General features: G+C 38.0%; 1 protein-coding gene across 1 annotated transcript in view; it reads right to left on the bottom strand.

Moving 5' to 3' along the window:
- The window catches only part of TMTC4 (transmembrane O-mannosyltransferase targeting cadherins 4), a 56,336-nt gene that overhangs the window by 5,528 nt on the left and 32,832 nt on the right, over nucleotides 1–17,976 (bottom strand). The window contains exons 7-15 of the mRNA XM_009638792.2: nucleotides 17,189–17,350; nucleotides 16,212–16,414; nucleotides 14,359–14,530; nucleotides 14,143–14,274; nucleotides 5,510–5,589; nucleotides 5,229–5,336; nucleotides 4,956–5,097; nucleotides 4,155–4,269; nucleotides 3,565–3,677 (exon numbers count right to left, since the gene is read on the bottom strand). Of these exons, the coding sequence (XP_009637087.1) occupies nucleotides 3,565–3,677; nucleotides 4,155–4,269; nucleotides 4,956–5,097; nucleotides 5,229–5,336; nucleotides 5,510–5,589; nucleotides 14,143–14,274; nucleotides 14,359–14,530; nucleotides 16,212–16,414; nucleotides 17,189–17,350 (1,227 nt within the window). The remainder of the gene's footprint in view (nucleotides 1–3,564; nucleotides 3,678–4,154; nucleotides 4,270–4,955; nucleotides 5,098–5,228; nucleotides 5,337–5,509; nucleotides 5,590–14,142; nucleotides 14,275–14,358; nucleotides 14,531–16,211; nucleotides 16,415–17,188; nucleotides 17,351–17,976) is intronic.

Genomic DNA, 17,976 nt, shown 5'->3' with positions numbered 1-17,976 from the left:
AGGGGAGACCTTATTGCTATCTACAAGTACGTGATCAGACGATACAGAGAAGATGGAAACAGTCTGTATGACAGGATGAGACACAATGGATACAAGCTGGCATATGGGAAATTCCAATTAGATAAAAGGAAACTTCGGGTTTTTTTAACCGTAAGGGTGGTAAAGCACTGAAAGACGCTGCCCAGAGAGGTTTTGGAATCTCCATCCGTAGAGGTGTTCAAGATTCAACTAGAGATAGCCCTCATTTAGGCCAGGGATTGGACTAGATGACCTCTGGATGTCCCTTCCAGTCAAAATTACTCTATAATTCTAATTCAGTCACCTGAGAAACATAGTGAGACTCAGACATTTGGCAAGCCTAGTGGTGTTGCAAGACAACCTCCTCTTTCTGTACAACCAACCAAGCCTAAAAATCAATGGTGGATTGGTGCTTGAAAGCATGCAGTAGTCAGGAGTCCCACAAAATTGTATTTTTCTCCACTGTAAATTTTAGTATTTTGGTCTAGTAAGTAAATCTCTGCTTTTTTCACTGGGCAGGTCAACAGCAACCAAAGAGAAAAATGTGCTCTCCAATTAATTCAGTTTTATGCCTAAAAGTTGCCACCTACACAAAGGAGAAGCAGCTAAAGTATGGACTCACCCTTTCACTGCTGAAGCACGATAGGACAACGTGTGCAATGGGCTCCCGGAAAATTTAATGAAACAGATTCTACGAGTTGGCTGCCATTACCATACATCTTCAACTACGTGCTGAAAACATTTTTATCACCGCTGCTTTGCTCAGCAGCTAGTAGAAGCATACTGGCTGATTAAGGGCTATTTAAGGTGCATCATATTCATATTACTGTAGATATATGGAGTAAATACACATTTCAGTACAGCCGGTGATATTTCAAATTGTTCTATCTTGCCAAATCTTTAAGTGTTGCCAAGAAACTTGCACACTGCATACAGCAAAGGCTTTGGGTAAGCACACTGCATTCCATTTGCTGCCAAGGCCATGGCACAAAATTGTAGCCTGGCTTTATTTCAAATACAAAAAATGCTGAATGGTTTCATTTTATTGTATTTTTTTACAGAAAAACCAGAGATGTATACATAACAAAAACAGAGCATACATATTTTCAAAGAACTAAAGATAGCTTGGTTCTTCATCCATTGTGACACGGACAAGCATTTAAAGGGGAACTCTAACTTGGTATAACAGATGTTAATTAAAAAACAAAACAAAACCACCAAAACAGCTCATCCTTGATGTGCTTTTGTTTCTGGAACAATAAATCATTCATGAGTAGATACAAAGAGAAATCATAAAGGGTTGGGTTTTTTTCTGGTCACTTAGGAAAACTATCTTCTGCTGAAAATCAAAGTGAAACTGAAGGAGAATATTGTGTGCTTATTGGAAGTAAACCTCTCATAACATAGTAAAACCTTTTTGACTCAATGTCTTTTAAAATAAGAGATAACAAAAAAACCCAGAACAGATCTTACTTTACAGCAACAGAGCCAACACAGTAACAACTTTTATACAGACACATAACAAGTAACCTAATGAAATGCCTGAGGTTATACAACACATCCAACACAGCCAGGCAGCCCTCTGAAAATTACCTCCATCACCTTGACAGGCTCCATCCCCCCCTCCTCCCTTCCCATCCCAAATACTCAATAAAAAAATCCTTAAAAAGCCATCCACTTCTCTCTGTTTTTACGTAGTGAGGAGGTAGACAAGAAATGTGATTTTTCCATGCTTTTTATTGACATTTAGTATTCTCCCACTTAAACCCCCTGTATCTCCTCTTCCCAGGTGATGCAAAATACAGCTGCTGAGACCACAACCTTTTCTAAGTGAGTCCCCTTTCTAATTCCCTTACTTTGCTCTCCCTGTTATAATCCATCAATTGCAAGTTAATAGTGAAGTTTTTTGCTCTATGCAAACCTACTGCTCCATATTGAACTATTAAAACACTCAGTGGCTCCCTGCTTTCTTCCCTGGACTCCACTGCTCCTTTTGCTTTATTCAGGATGCTGACTTGAAAGCTTCATTTTCCTCTACTATCATTTCTACTTTGTCTCCAACACATTGCCTTGCAACATAATGACCATTCAGAGCTAGCAATCAAAATCACTACCTCCTTCTTTATTTTTTAAATCCACTAAGACAGACTTGTTTCTCCTATACCTGGAAAAGTTTTCTAGCTTTTCAACTTATTTTTTCTACTTATTTCATTATAAATAGTCTTTATTCTGTCATGCTGCATACTCTTCTTGATGAATAACTATACAATCCTCTATTCTTTCACAGTCATGACTCACCAAAATAATCCTAGCAATTACCTCCTCCATAATCTCATCCCGTATACATTCTGGATGTTAATTTGTATCCTTCTGGAACTTTGTTAAACTAACCTAAAATATGTATTTTATAACAGTCTCAGGTGGAGAGAGAAAAGAGTGTACGGAAAAAACCTCCAGCCAGTCTAGAGAAACAGTAATGGGCAGTGGGGTGGGGGGGGGTTGTGTGTGTCTAACAGCATCACTAACACAAACAAAAGCAAATGCTGGGTTATCACAGGCCCTGGCTTCACATGTGGACAGGTCATGACTCCACAGCTGAACAGGACTGTAGAAATTTAAGTGTACACAGTATTTGGTGGAAAAAATGTGTCTATTCTGAGAAGTTTAACATCATAAAATTTTCTTTCTTTGCATGTACTGAGGATGTTCCTGCACTGCTGCTAACATTATCACTACCAAAAAGCCATCAAAACCTCCAGAAGTCATAGTTCAGAAAATGATGTTTTTCTGAAGAATACCAAAAACGTCCTTGGTTATTAATTTATCCCTATCACATACATAAATCAGTGACTATGTAGTCAATTAAAACAACTAAACCTATTGACTGTGTATGATTTATTCTCTGTCAGCTCATATAATTCCTTTTGGAAAATAACTCATTCTCATCAGTTCCTTTACATTTAGTACTTGTAAATGTAAGTAGCTAATGCTGAGGTATCACTCGCAGGCTGGTCCACTGCATCCAAGAGAAAGTTCAATACGTTGCTCAATGTATGGACTTTTCCTCATAATATTCTGCGATTACCCAGGTATCCCATTCTCAGTCTGGGATTAGCAAATCTGTAATATCTCTATTTTAGATAGCATCTGAGGCAAAGAGGCTAGAATTCATATCGGGCAATGGTAAACCCTTACATACAAAAGCACAAGGACCAGCATATCACATCTAATTTTAGTTCCTGAACCAAGGCCTCTAAATCAGAGCAGGCTCTACTGGCAGTGAAGCAATACAAGACCCTAACTGCCCTCTAGTGTGCTTAAGAGCCTACTTCTCTCCACTGACCACTGACACAGTTTAGGGCAGCAACATTCCTAACTCAGGCATCTAAAATAAGGTGGGATGAACTTAGGCCAGAATCACACAGTAATACAGTGACACAACAACCTCCTTTAAACACTTTCTACAGAAACTTACACAGAGTTTAAACAGGGAAAAAAACCCCAAACCAGAACATAACCAACATTTGGAAAGCTCTGGGTACCTACCTTATATTTTTGCGACTTCCCCAGTACATTTGCCAATGAAAACATAAGGGAATGATCATTAGGTATTAATTCCAGGGCCTCTCTTCCAACTGCTTCTGCTTGAGCTAGATTGCCTGGGAGCCCGGGTAGTGGAAAAAGAGAAGGCATCTTTTAACACAGCCTTATTAGTTACTTCTCATGCTGCAAGCACACATATTGTACGAACAGCATTTTTAAAGAAAAAACAGGTATCACACACACACAAATGTAAAACTCTGCAGAATGAGACAATAGAGAACCTCCATTTTGTTTTCAACAGATAACACTTTCACAACAGTAACAAAGTACAGATTCAAAAGTTCTGAAGCTTGGTCTATAATACAAACATACTGGTACAATGATGGCATTTCCCATAAGGATCAAAAATTCAATTAATGGGCTGGATTTCAAGTGATGCTTTAAAACCACTGAGTCAGAAGGTATTCTTATATTTATAGAGAGTGTCTGAGTAGCCAAAGAAGAGACAGAACTCCTTTTAGGTGAATACAGATAAAGCTTTAAGTTTTGCAAGACACTGAATTATTCATTAAAACATTCAAATGAGCTTATACCTGTGTTATCAAGCAATATAATCATATTGTTCCAAGCCAAACTATGCTCTGGTTTCAGAACTGTAGCATTCCTCCATGCATTCAATGCATCTATATGGCGATTCAAATCTGCATACTAAAAAGAAAGAAAAACTCAGTAATTTCACCCTGATTTTGCTTTACTTTCCTATCATGCACTAAGGACACTAAAGATATGTTAATGGTTCATTCCATTCTAGTAGAACTTGGTTTTATAGACAAAAATAAGAAATGTAAAAAGAATACTAGGGTCGAATGGAAGATAAGAGTGCTATACACTATTTTTACTCTGCTTTTCTCTGGGACCCAGGCTTGTTTTCAAATATGCGTGTACCAATAGGATAGGGAGGAAAACCAGCATACAATTTAGAAATCTACACAAGAGAATAAGTAAATAGTTAATATAAATATTTCCAAGAACCTAAATGGAATTTTTTTGCATAGTTCTACTACCTAACAATATACTAATGACTGTGAAACAGTCAACAGTCTAATATTGGGAAATGATTAATAATATCTTTTCAACAAAAGACCACAATCTATATTTTTCTTTATACCTCTTTATATGAAAAAGTAGGACTACCAAAGGTTGTATGGAAGAAAGTATACTGGGACAGCAATAGGAAAAGCTACTGAAAATCTGAAATCACCCTGAACTACAAATCAAGCAAACTGGAATAAATATCAGGATTTAACAGTACAGTGGAATTATATATATATACACACACACACACACACACACAGAGTTACTGTCATAGCTATCATTTACTCAAAAGTACTTACCAATCGCCCTAAATTGTAGTAACAATCTGGATATTTTTTCCTGTGTTTAATTGCTGTCCAGTAGCTTTGCTCTGCCTCTTCAAACCTCCTTAAACTGTTCTGTACTATCCCTAGATTCATCCATGCAGCAGCAAAATCAGGTCTGAGTGAATTGGGAAAAAAAAAAAAAAAAAACAACGAGAGAGAACAATTGAGCATTTGGAACACAAGAATCTATTGTATCATTTCTGCTCAGTTGGTGCAAAACGCTTCTTAGCATTGTTCTAAACATACTGTATTTGTACAGCTAAGGACAGCAACTCCTCTGCTTCTTGGAGCTCGTTTCTTTCTTTCAGAATATTTCCAAGGTTGTTCATGGCATGTACATATTTAGGATTCAACCTAAAATTTAAAATTTAAGAGATTATTATTATGTGTAGTACATGTATTACTATACGCAAATTGCTAGTTCTGCAGTGCTGCAGACCATGAAAATTAATACCTAAGCATTTTCTTCATGTTAAACATGAAAGCAATTTTAGGATAGTTCATTAAAGCAGTAAAATTCCTAATACCTTACAGCTTCTCTGTAGTATTTGATTGCAGCACTTTGATTTCCTTTGTCAGCCAGATTTTTGCCAACATTGTAGTGCACCTGAAAACACAGATGAACATTCTACCAGATGCTACACATTCAGATATTTTGTGGAGTCAAATTGCTAAAAATTCTTACTCCAAATAGATACAGTCAGTGCTTGCGTCATTCACTGCTGGCTTTTGTTGTAGGTGGATACTTAAGATTGGACAGTACATACAATGAAGACAGCAAGACAAAATCTGAGGAATAAATTAATTTAATCAGCTTACCTGTTCCAGCTATTTAAGAAAGATTATTCACTTCCTGATTTTATAAATGAGGTCACCACACTTTCCATAAGGCGCTCTATATTGAGACATCCTGCCCTTAATTTCATTTATTTGTCAGAAAACTAAGAGAAAATCTGACTCAGTCAAATCCACCATAGCAGAAGAAACACTACAGCAACGTAAATGTTGATTAAGCTTTGCTTTCGCTATAGTATAAACTAGAAGAAACTCAGCATTAACAGAGTAATGAAGCTCCATAGTTCAAAACCAAACCGAGATACAGCTACAGGAAAGAAGACACATCATCAGAATTTATGGCAAGGACTAGATAGGAATAAATATATTTCAGGGCAAATCTGAGTTGCAAGACATCTCAAATCCTACTTTAAGACAAACCTCAGAAGACTACATTACCTGGTCCAAGGGAAGACTCAGGTTTAGAAGTAACAGAGAAGTACTGTGAATACTGACTCCTGAAAACAGACTTCTCAGCAACTAGATCAGAACTCATTATTTAAATTACCCTACTATTTGAAATCAAATTGTATATACTTCATCTAAAACAAACACACATTGTCATTTCTTCCATATTTTGAAAATCTAGTTCAAATCTTTTCAAAAACACTCTGCAGGAATTACTTCAGATTGAAGGACAAAAAGATAGGTTTGTAATGCATTTAGATAACTCTAACTCACCTTCCACATTCAGAAAAGGATTTTATCTCATGTGTCCATCAAAGGAAAAATCCTAATTGTATTTGGCACAATACCTGGGATCTATTGATCCAGCACAATTATGTTTGAACCTAATTGTTATGGTATTTAATTGTTGAATTCCGTCTCTATATGACTGTGACCATGCAGTAACATATAATTGACAAATAAAGTTAAGAACATTTTCCATACTTTCTGGAATGAGTGAAAAAGTAGTGTCACTGGTTTTACAGACAGCAAAGATGCTATAAAGCTTACTAAGCATACAAAGAAGCAGCTCCTCAGGCTCTAAGATATAAAATAGCACACAAATCCAGCACCCCATAAACGCAGTTCTAGCACAGCTTAGAATCATAGAATCATAGAATGTTTTGGGTTGGAAGGGACCCCTAGAGGTCATCTAGTCCAACCCCCCTGCAGTGAGCAGGGACATCGCTAACTAGATCAGGTTGCTCAGAGCCCCGTCAAGCCTGGCCTTGAATGCTTCCAGGGATGGGGCCTCCACCACCTCTCTGGGCAACCCGTTCCAGTGTTTTACCACCCTCATTGTAAAGAATGTCTTCCTTATATCCAGCCTAAACCTACCCTGGTTTAGTTTAAAGCCATTACCCCTTGTCTTGTCACTGCTGGCCCTACTAAAAAGATTTTCCCCATCTTTCCCATAGGCCCCCTTTAGGTACTGAAAGGCCGCAATCAGGTCTCCCCGCAGCATTCTTTTCTCCAGACTGAACAAGCCCAACTCCCTCAGCCTGTCCTCATAGGAGAGGTGCTCCAGCCCTCGGATCATTTTTGTAGCCCTCCTCTGGACCCGCTCCAACAGGTCCATGTCCTTCTTGTGCTGAGGGCTCCAGAGCTGGACGCAGTACTCCAGGTGAGGTCTCACCAGAGCTGAGTAGAGGGGTGGCAGGGCCGCTCTCCATCCTTTCTTCCCCCAGCCTGTACTGATACTGGGGGTTACCCTGACCCAGATGCATGACCTTGCACTTGGCCTTTTTGAACCTCATGAGATTCACACAGGCCCACCTCTCCAGCCTGTCCAGGTCTCTCTGGATGACATCCCGTCCTTCTGGTGTGTCAACCGCACCACTCGGTTTGGTGTCATCTGTCAGCTTCCCCTCCTTCCCCCAAAAATCCAGGCACTTCTTTTGTACATTCATAAAAATATGACAAGGTCCATGCCAAAGAAGCAATGGAATGGTACATTTATATCAATACGTAGCCATTAATAAAGATCAGTTGATGGTATCAAAAAAACAAAAATAGAATAGCATTGTTTTCCCAGGAGTCATTAAAGTAAAATGATATACCCTGACAGATGTTTCTTAGGACCAAATGCTACTTGTGTATCTTTTCCAGAAATTTCTCAGCACACTATGATAACATCCTTACCAAACTGGGTATCTCTGATTATATATGCTCAAGTTTACAGACTCAAAATTTATTCAGAGCAAATTAGGTTATTAAAACTTTTCTGTATTTCCAGATAAAACATAAATCATGGCAAAACAGAAAAAAAATCAGGAAAGATTTCATTCAATAATGTCTACTAGCCCTTAAAATACCTGACTTCACATTTCTGTATCAGCAAACAAGACTACATTAACTTGATTCAATCTTTCTTGAAGACGTTTTATAAAAGTCATAAGCATTCCTGAAAGAAGAAATTTGATTAAAGACTGGGGACAAAGCATATGAGAAAAAACTTTATATACACCAATGACTCAGTCTTCCACATGTCAGCTGTCTTATGTTAGGGAACAGGCAGCATTTCACCATCTGATTCCATTTTTCTCAGTTTTTAAGAACATGGAACGTCTTAATATCCATCTCTACCTCAAAAGCAGCAGCAGAAAAAATACTTTTCTCATGTAAGCAGAATTGTGCGGACTGCAGAAACTCAAGAGATATCAATTCTCTCAAGTCAAAACGTCAATTGAAATATTAAGTATACATGTACATTTTGTCAACTGAACTAAAAAGATGTACTATGGTCTATTAAAACTGATAGCAAAACTATTTAAATAGACTATTAGTATTTTTGATTGTGTATTTCTCTGTCCTCAGAAACCGCTTCTGCGTGAAAGGAAACAGTATTTCCATATAGTAGTACTGAAAATGAAGAGTTCCTTGTTGTAGGTTAGTTTCCTAATTTCTCTTGAACTGAAGTTGTAGCCTTAGTTCCTCTTAATATGGTGGTGACGGAGAAGAAAGGAAGAAAAATGAAAACAAACAAACCAAAAGAACCCCTCAGCCTACCACAAATATTCAACGACAAAACCAGCTTTACCAGGGATTATAACATGCAGGAACATCCTGCTCTTAAGAACCGAGTCAGCAAAGGGTTTCCAGGCACAGGCAGTCATTGGAGGGGTGCAGGTGACTTTTGCCATACAGCCATGTCTCCCACTTCACTGGCCATGACAGAGAGATGTCATGATCAGCCTTTAGCTCTACTCCCCGCAACCAGGCCTACAATAACCATCTGCCCTCTGCTAAGCGCAAGGCTGTAACTCTCCTTGACTTCTCCCGTGACCCCTATCTGCACCGCATGGGGACACAAGCTCTTTCTATATACCCATGGGTGGAAAAAATCTGGCCTTTAAAAAATGAGGGGCCAGCGCGATGTTTTAAATTTCATCTCTAGAGATGGGGTTCTTCTGTCTTTGACAGATACTGTGCATGCCAACCTGGGAGAGAGGACTTTCCTTTCCTGATTAAACATTTAAGAGCAGACATAGCATTTCGTTATTAAATGATTAATGATAGATATTAACTGGAAATGACGTATTACGTTATGCCCACATGCTCCTTTATCAATCTTAAAGAGGTAATTGCTTTACAGTAATAACTCTCGAAAAGGAACATTTCTCAGGGATGCATAACAACACAGTGTTCTCCGAAATCAGGGCGATATGGTAAAAATACCCTAGGACAGAACCTAGCAGATCTCAACAGGCACGCACTGTTTAAAGTTAACATAACCATGGCACCATAGCCTAGCCCAAGAATTGGCTCTACGTGTTTGTCTGTTCACAGAACCTCAATCAGCCAGTATAAAAAAGCAAAAGCACTGTATATTATTCTATGCTGGACATACACAGTGCTTGAACTCTTCTCTAAGTGTTCAAATGAACATGCATATTTAAATGAGGAAGAGAAAGAAAAAAATTGTATTGCCCTGTACAAAACCAAAATTACTGTCAAATAGGGGTTTTTTTGGTTTTTATTCCTCAAAGCAGCGTAGGAAGAAATTGAAATGTAGTACCACCTTCTAGGAGGTACACCCCCCTCAGTTGGAGCACTACTATCATCAACTATTTTATTCTCTATTCCTAGCTGCTTATAATCACTTTTTCAGCAAATATGAACATGAGCTGAGAAGGATGGAAGCAAAGCACAGATGTCAACATTTCTACAGAAACAGGCAGATGCTTCTGTTCAACGCCAGCTTCTTTCATCAAACTCTTTCCTCTACTACTGAAATTCTGTTTTCTAAATAATAATAAATCAAAGCCTTTTTGATCTTCACATTTGGTTCATGCAGCAAACATTGTCTAAAGGTTCTTCTGCATGACCATGCTTGTATACAAAAATCTGACATCTAAAATGGTATCTGTGTGGCAAAACACTGCAGATAGCCCCTCTAAACATAGCCCACAGCACTTAAGGTAAATTCTGCAGAAGATAATCCCCTTTTAATCTAAAGAATAGAAAAGAATTCTCAATATCTAAAGGAAACACTCTCTAGATCAGCTTCATAAATCCTTAAACAGCAGTAAATCTTGTTCTGTCACGAAGAGGTTTTACAAGACTTTTGAACAAAGTATAGAAAGTAATTTCACAAACTGTTTTCAGTATTAGCATAGCTTGTCTTTGACAAACTTGTATCTGTAATAATTACAGTTTGCATAAAGCATCAAGTACAAAGTTACTACCCTTAATATGTCAAGGCAGACTGGTTAGTAACACATTCTGTTGGGCATATCATAAATTCCTTGCTTATTATTGCAGAAAAGTTGCTATTGAAATGGCGTTTTAAAAATTATGTTTATTACTTTCTATCCTGTAAGAAAAGCCAGAAGCAAGGAGATTGTACAGATTACGTATAGAAATATTAACAATTTACAATCATTTAAATTCAGTTATTTCAAATCTAAACAAAGAAAAATGGTGGCTGTTTCCCATGTATTTAACAATGCAATTACACATTTTATTTAGATAATCAGAGGAAGTCATCCAGAAATAAAAACCATCTCTGAATTCTTAAAAGCTGCCATGGCTTTGATAAAAGCCAAGAAAAAGTTGCTCGGCACTTCCAACAGTACCTTACAAAAAAAGGCAGCAAGTGAGAATTTTTGGGAACAATCTTTAAAATTAAAAGAAACAATGTGTAATGACCTCAGAAGGTGAGAAGCAATACAGCAGCGTCTAGAAATAGTGAACACTAGCAGGGCCAGGGCAAAATCTCACATAGCCACATCCGCTCTAGTTGTTAGGACTTCTTTTGTCATCAGTGGAGAGAAATGAACAGATCTAGGGTGCAGCCCTTCTAGCCTGTGTCAGTCATTTAGTCCAAGCTGATGCTGAACCAAGTGCTAAAAGGGACAGCTTCTCCTCCCCATTTATAAAGGGAGCCTGCTTGACTCACTCGGGTGGAAATGTCTAAATCTAAGGAGATAAATCCAAGCCAGTAGTCTGATATGGTGAAACAGTAGTTATGCTTTTATCATAGCATGTAATTAGATATTCCAAGTACTTCAACAAAGCATTCCAGGATTAACTTGCAACACAATGACATCAAATGAAAAGATGCCAAATTGGATCCAGTGAGCCTTTTAAGCCAGTAGCACTGAAATATTCCAAATTTATAAACTACCTGTAACATATAACCAACGTATCAGGAGAAAACAGTAATCATAACTGTTCACAAAATTTGCTTTAAAAACAACACAGGCCTGATCCAACTCACACTTGTGCGTATCACCACTGAACTCCAGGAATTAAGTCAATCTATACGGTATGAAAAAAAGGTGGTAAGACGAAACTGAATCAATATACAGGCACATTCTGTTCTACTTAGAAAAACACTGCCAAATGTATTCAAAATGCATACTGTTTCAATCTAAGAACCTTTGAAACCAACTTAAGTACAGGACCATGCAAGTTCAAATGCGTGACATACTCCTGGGCATGTTTAATCACGATTTGTAACACACTTCTTTCTCTTTCTTAAAAAAATTATGTGTAATATATATATATATCATATATACTTAAAATATTTTAAATAAGTAACACTTAAAATAAAATTTAAAATACTTAAAACATTTAAAAATCTGTATTGTGAACTTTAAAAGAAAGTAAAAATCTTTGTAACTTCATTACCTGATTATTTCTGATAAACTTTAAAATCACGGGGCCACATTTATCAAAGGTGATCCTAAATTTCATCCCCTTGAGCCAGGTGCATCCATCACTCAAGGGGGCAGATTCTCTACTATGTCAGACAATCTGATTTAATGCAATTTCCACACCTCTTTCTAAGAGTTGTTTAAAGAAGATGAGTCTTGAAATTAGAGAAGGCACTGCTGTAACTCCTTGTTACTTAGAATTAAGGTAAGTTTACTATACACTGCACACATACAGACAATTTGGAATTAAGAAGAACTTTACCACAAAAACATGCACTAGGAGCTGCAGCTTTTATTGCTAGTTGGGAGACACCTGGATATTCTGGGACCCTGCTACACAAGGGAAGTAAAGCATGACCACATTACACATATTAAAGATGTTCCAAGAACAATAACAAAAAGCTATTATCTGCGTTCCACCTTTTGGTCTGCATCAGCCTCCCACTGAAATAAATGGGCCACTGAAAGGCCTGTGGAGTCATTTTTAAAGGAAGTCTGCAATTTCAAGACAACAACAGAAGATCAGAACAGAACCTAGTTCCAATTCTTACATTTACTTTTGTCAAAATTGAATGAATATAGCCGAGTCCATAAAGAAAAAAATAAATTGGCTCTCACACATGGACTTGCTAATGCTGTTGCCTAGAAAAGTTCCCTATTGCTGTGATTTCAAAGTTACTCCTTCAGCAAAATCAGAATGCGAGCCTACAAAACCCTCCCTGTTCACATCGCCACGCTTTCCCTTTGCGCAAGCTGTCACTAGCAGCAATACAGCTCAGGCATGCCTACATGGCCCAATGTTGACAAACACAAGCTCATTTTCCCTGTACACTCATTGGCTTTGAACCAGCTGCATTAGTTCAGTAGCTTGCACACAGCTTATCAGCTCAAGCACAGCACTGTGCGAACACAGCTACATAGCTTCCCAGCCAGACATGGCTTGTGTCCAAGGAGCTTGGAGCACAGGCAAAGAGAGTGTGGATCTGTCTAAAGTGCTCTTACCATGGCAGATGGATGGAGTTACACACAAAGAAACAGATTGCATTTGCTCCATTTATAGCATGCGCTTGTCATCCAGAAGACAAGATATACTGAGGTCATCATTAAAAAGAAAATGGTTGCCTACCACTGCCACACAATAAAATACAACGGCTCTTTGTCTATATATTGAAATCTGAGATTATGGAAAGACACCACCATGTTGCAAATACTGGCCATAAATGCTTTTTACAGCTCACTGCTGCATATCTGTATTCCAGTAGATGCCAAGTTCATCATTCTCTTTGCAAAGTTGAGCATGCACAGGTTCCTTTTTAAACCGTGTCTTGAGCTGTATTGTCTAGATGCCACTCTAGATTACAGAAATCGTATCTTTTAAAACATCAATGTATTTTTATTGACAAGCTGTGCATTCCTATTCCTAGGCTCTTCAAAGAGAGTCTCTGCTAAAACTCAGACAACATCTGTGATATGCTCCAACAGATCACACTCTCAGCTATCAAAGGACTGCTGCAGAGGTCACCTCTATTGGCAGGCTAGGTTCAGTCCACTATGCCAAACACTGGTGTTCAGCTCAGTGAAACATCCTCTCCAGTCCCACCCTCTTACTTGCTCCCTGATTAAGCCTTGCAGGGAATATTGCAGCTTTCCTTGGTGCCCTTGTCTGAAGACTCTAGCTCATTCAGCCACTGTAAAAGAGCAGAAGTGGGAGCAAAGATTTTACCCCACGTCCTGCAATTACACCGATGATACGCTGCTTTGTCCCTTAGCTGTGCTGACTATATATACCACTGGAAGGTACACAAAAAGGATTCTGAAAACATAGCATAGGCATTCAGGTGAGTATGTTGCTACAACTTACTTTCTTTTCAATATTTTATTGTAATAACTTGCAATTATATGCACAATTGGTTTAGCAGATTTTATTAGCAGTACATCCAATTTGACTGGATGCCTTTCCTGAAGTGTATTCCCCCTTCTCCCTCCCCACTGCCACCCCCAAGTTCTGAATTACAATATCATAATTTGCACCATCTAGTATTTTGACTATGCTACCACTGTAATTTAGGTGCCTCACATGTCAATGTCATATTCTTGCACCAAGTAAGACTGTGAATAACACTGTACCATAATATATTAACTATGCATAACACCTCCTCTATCCCGAATTTCAAAACACTTTACAAAAAAAAGATTAGAAGTCCACATGAATTACTTACTTTTGCATTCAGAGGGCACACAGAGAGTGCACTCCTAAAAAGCTGTTCTTCTGACCTCCACTGACTGCTGCGGAGTGCACAGCGCATAACATTTATCAACAAGATTCCAAGTACTGCCACAGCAAGAATTTTCTTAAGGAAAGAGAGACAAGTTAAGAAAGAAACCATTCAATTGAAGCACTTCACCGTCAACTTTACTGACTGTTTTGATAGTACCTTTTTCTTGGCTTGCTTACTCAAGAGACTAAATCCATATGTAAACAGAATACAATATCCAATACTGGGGAGGTAGATGACTCTCTCTGCAATAACAAATCCTACTCGGAAGAACAGGTTACTTGCAGGAAGAAAAGGGATAATAAGAAATCCGAGTCCCAGTGTGAGAATTCTGCAAACGAGAAACAGATTCTCAAATTAACCACAAATCTTAACAAAAGTACCTTTTCCACTTATAAACTTTATTTTAACATTGTAGAAGGATGTGCATATGGAACTGGGCATTCAAAAGCAGCCTTTGGGAGCTACATAACAAAATCAAATTAAGTTTCAGTGAGGTTTTGACACTTCACTCCATCAGGCACTTTTAAAATCCTAGCTATAATTCCCAAAAAAGCAATGGTCATGCTTCCAAGCCAGAAAATAGCCCCCATTACACATTAATTACATAATTCCTATTTAAAATAAACAGGTAGGAAAAGTAGTGGTAAAAGCTACCTGTCTATTTCTGGAACTAGTATGTCAGTAGCAAGGGAAAAATATAGGTCACCGTGGAAGAAACTTAGGTACAGATCCTATTGAGAGAGCATTTTGTTTCCTAACAGACCCATCAATAGTAGAATCCATTGTGCTTAACCACCTGAAAGCTAGTCATCTACACTTTTTCTACACTCAGCAGAGAGAGGCATTTCTTGAGGGCAGTTTGTATTCCTTGTTTTAGGTGTCTGTGTTAGGATGAGTAATCCTCAGCAGGTACCTATGGACTACACAGAGCTTAGAAAACTGACAGTAGGTACCTTACTTTTGCAGAGCTGACAGAATGAATCCTGGGTCTGCTTCAGGTGTTTGTTGTGAAACCCGCAGATATGGTAGTTTTCTACTCTAATTTATTACAAATAAGTCTCTGTACTGTAATGTAGGTGTGTCCTCTTACTCTTTTCTCCCTCCCCAAGAGTTCTAGGCCTTCACAATGCTTTTTGTCTTTACTTTTTACTAAAAAACTGTTCAGCATATATAGGCTTAGTGTGTGCGTTTTCCACTAGAAAGTATGACATCACTTGTTTCAAGAATTCCATCCCTCTCCAAAATGATTTTATCTGTGCATATGAGTATGGGAACAGAGGACAGGAAGGCAAGTGAGATGTTAACATTTGAGGGGACAAGGGGAAAGAGATGGAATTACAGAATACCACAGAAAAGAAAATATTCAGCACTCTGAACAACAGAATGACATTGTTGTGACTAAGCTGCTGAAAAATTTTAAAGAACTGAGAAATTAATTATACATAAAATCCATGGGAACGGACCCTGAAAAGTTAATCAGGAGCCCTTAGTGAGACTGAATAGTTAAGAAATTTTTTGAGTTCCTTCGGGTAAAGTACAAGTTGTTTCCTCAGTAGATACTATGGGACATCATTTTACTTTTTAATTGTGTGGCCATGGCCAGCATTTTTACCTCCTTTCAAGGTACCTCTCCTCTCTCTCATTTTCAGGAGATCAAAGCAGATGATGACTTATAAGAAGTAGGGGCAACAACATACATCAATTCCTATTCTGTTCTGAGCACAGATTACTTTTTACCACCTACAGTGCTAAGGATCTCAAAATGCCATTTCAGAAGAAAAATAAAGCAGCCATCCATACCTCCTCCTCCAACTCTGTTTCCCACTAGTCAGTGTACAGTGATGGGCCCAAATAGGGATAAAACTGTAATGACAGCTATAAATATTTATTTTAACTGCATTTGCTAGACACTGCTTCCACTGAATTGGTACAAGTATCAGTAGTGGATCTAACAAAATAATACTGTACTCAAGTTGGCCGGGCATTTAAAAATCATCACTGTCTCTTACCTTCTCTTATGGCTGTCTTCTGAGCACAGAGCTTGGCATATCAGACCAATTAGGCAGAACCAAAGTGCTGCTAGTGCAATTATCCTCCAGTCACTGACGGATTTAATGAGGGGTACGCATCCCATTGACCAATCAAAACACAGCCACCAGGGACACAACAGCAACCACGCATTCAACGAATAGTAGTAATTATAGTTTATAGCCTGTCAGTCAAAAAGAAAACAAACATTTATTTGATACTAAACTTAAGGGGGGGGGGAGAGCAAGTTTAGTTTCTCTGCTATCATTGCACTTATCACAAAATATATCTTATACAATAAAGAGGCCTTAAATACTATTAGACTACAAGTAGTTACATATCCATTTAATTTACAGCTGTGAAATTAATTTTTGTTTTTAAACATAGCTAGGTGGCTCTCCTGTTCAGGGCAGGGAAATGAAATGCTGTGCTGTCCAACCAATATCCACATAAATAAAAAAAATAAATCTCCTACAATAGGAAAAATGTCAAAAGACAGCACTCACTGTCTTCGCCCTTCATTCTCCATCTCCAGAAAGAGCCTTAATGCAGTCAGAGGTATAAAGCCAAGACATACTCCAAATGCACCAGACCAGAACTTTATGCTATTTTCTTCACTTGTGAAAGAACAGATGAAGAATCAAACACAGTATGTGGAAAAGGGACTGAAACCCAGCATAAGCTAAATCCTTGCATGCATGGGAAAAGTAGTGAGTAAATGGGAATATACTTCTATGTGTGCAGTGCATGCTAAATTGAATGCAAAGAATATACAAGGTATGCTATTTTAAAAAATTGTAGAAAATCATCACAGCAGCACAAGGGAAGGGTGACTCATCACACATCTTGAAATGTAAAGACTGCCCATTTTATTGTTTCTTTGAAGCACAGAAAATTCAATTTGATGACAAAGACAAATGTTCTGAGCTTGCCAGAAAAAAATAACTTCATAACTTACTCTCACAAACAGACTGTCTGCAAATGAAGCCGGGTTGTCTACTTCCGTGAAAGCTGGTGGCCCTGTGCCCATAATCCTCCAGCGTATATAAAGTATACTGGCCCCTCCAGACATCAGAAGAGTTATCCTGAAAAGCAGCCCCTTTCTTAACAGCCCAACATTCTACAGGAAAGAAAGATAAAAAAACCCCTCATATAAAAACATTATTTTGTTCTCTTCCCACTACATTCACATCCTTTTCACCACCATCTCAGACTCCTGTGCATTTTTGCTATTAGAGTTGACATTTTTCTTATTTTTGCAGTTACTACAAAGCTCTCAAACTTTACTATACTTTCATTGACTAATTGCAAAATATTTTTTTCAAACATTTTCATTTCCTTCTCAATCAGAAAAGAAAACTTGTTTACTAAGAAGTCTCTCTTCTACAAATCCTCAATAACTCCATAGCTGATCTAATTTTACACAGCAATTTCTGAAAGGGAATTTGAGCAGAGTACAGCCTTTAGTATACAGCATATTAAATTGATCTTTTCTTTTTAAAATGGAGGATGGTTACTTTGTGAACTTTCTTTTAAATAGCTATATCTAGTTGACCGCTTGTCATTGAAAGTTGTTGTCCACTTAAGTCTCTTTAGCAGTAAAATTACATGACTGCGTACAAGAAAATTGCATAGTTAGAAGTTGGGAGGAATGAGATTCACATTCACTAGTGTGATTAAAAAGCTAATGGAAGACAGGCACCCAAATCACTTTGGTCAGGCTAAAATAACCCAATATCTACAAAA

Source organism: Egretta garzetta, unplaced genomic scaffold, assembly GCF_000687185.1.
Source record: "Egretta garzetta isolate BGI_Z169 unplaced genomic scaffold, ASM68718v1 scaffold450, whole genome shotgun sequence".
In the NCBI taxonomy this organism is placed as follows: domain Eukaryota; kingdom Metazoa; phylum Chordata; class Aves; order Pelecaniformes; family Ardeidae; genus Egretta; species Egretta garzetta.
This window is presented reverse-complemented; position numbering and strand designations above follow the sequence as displayed.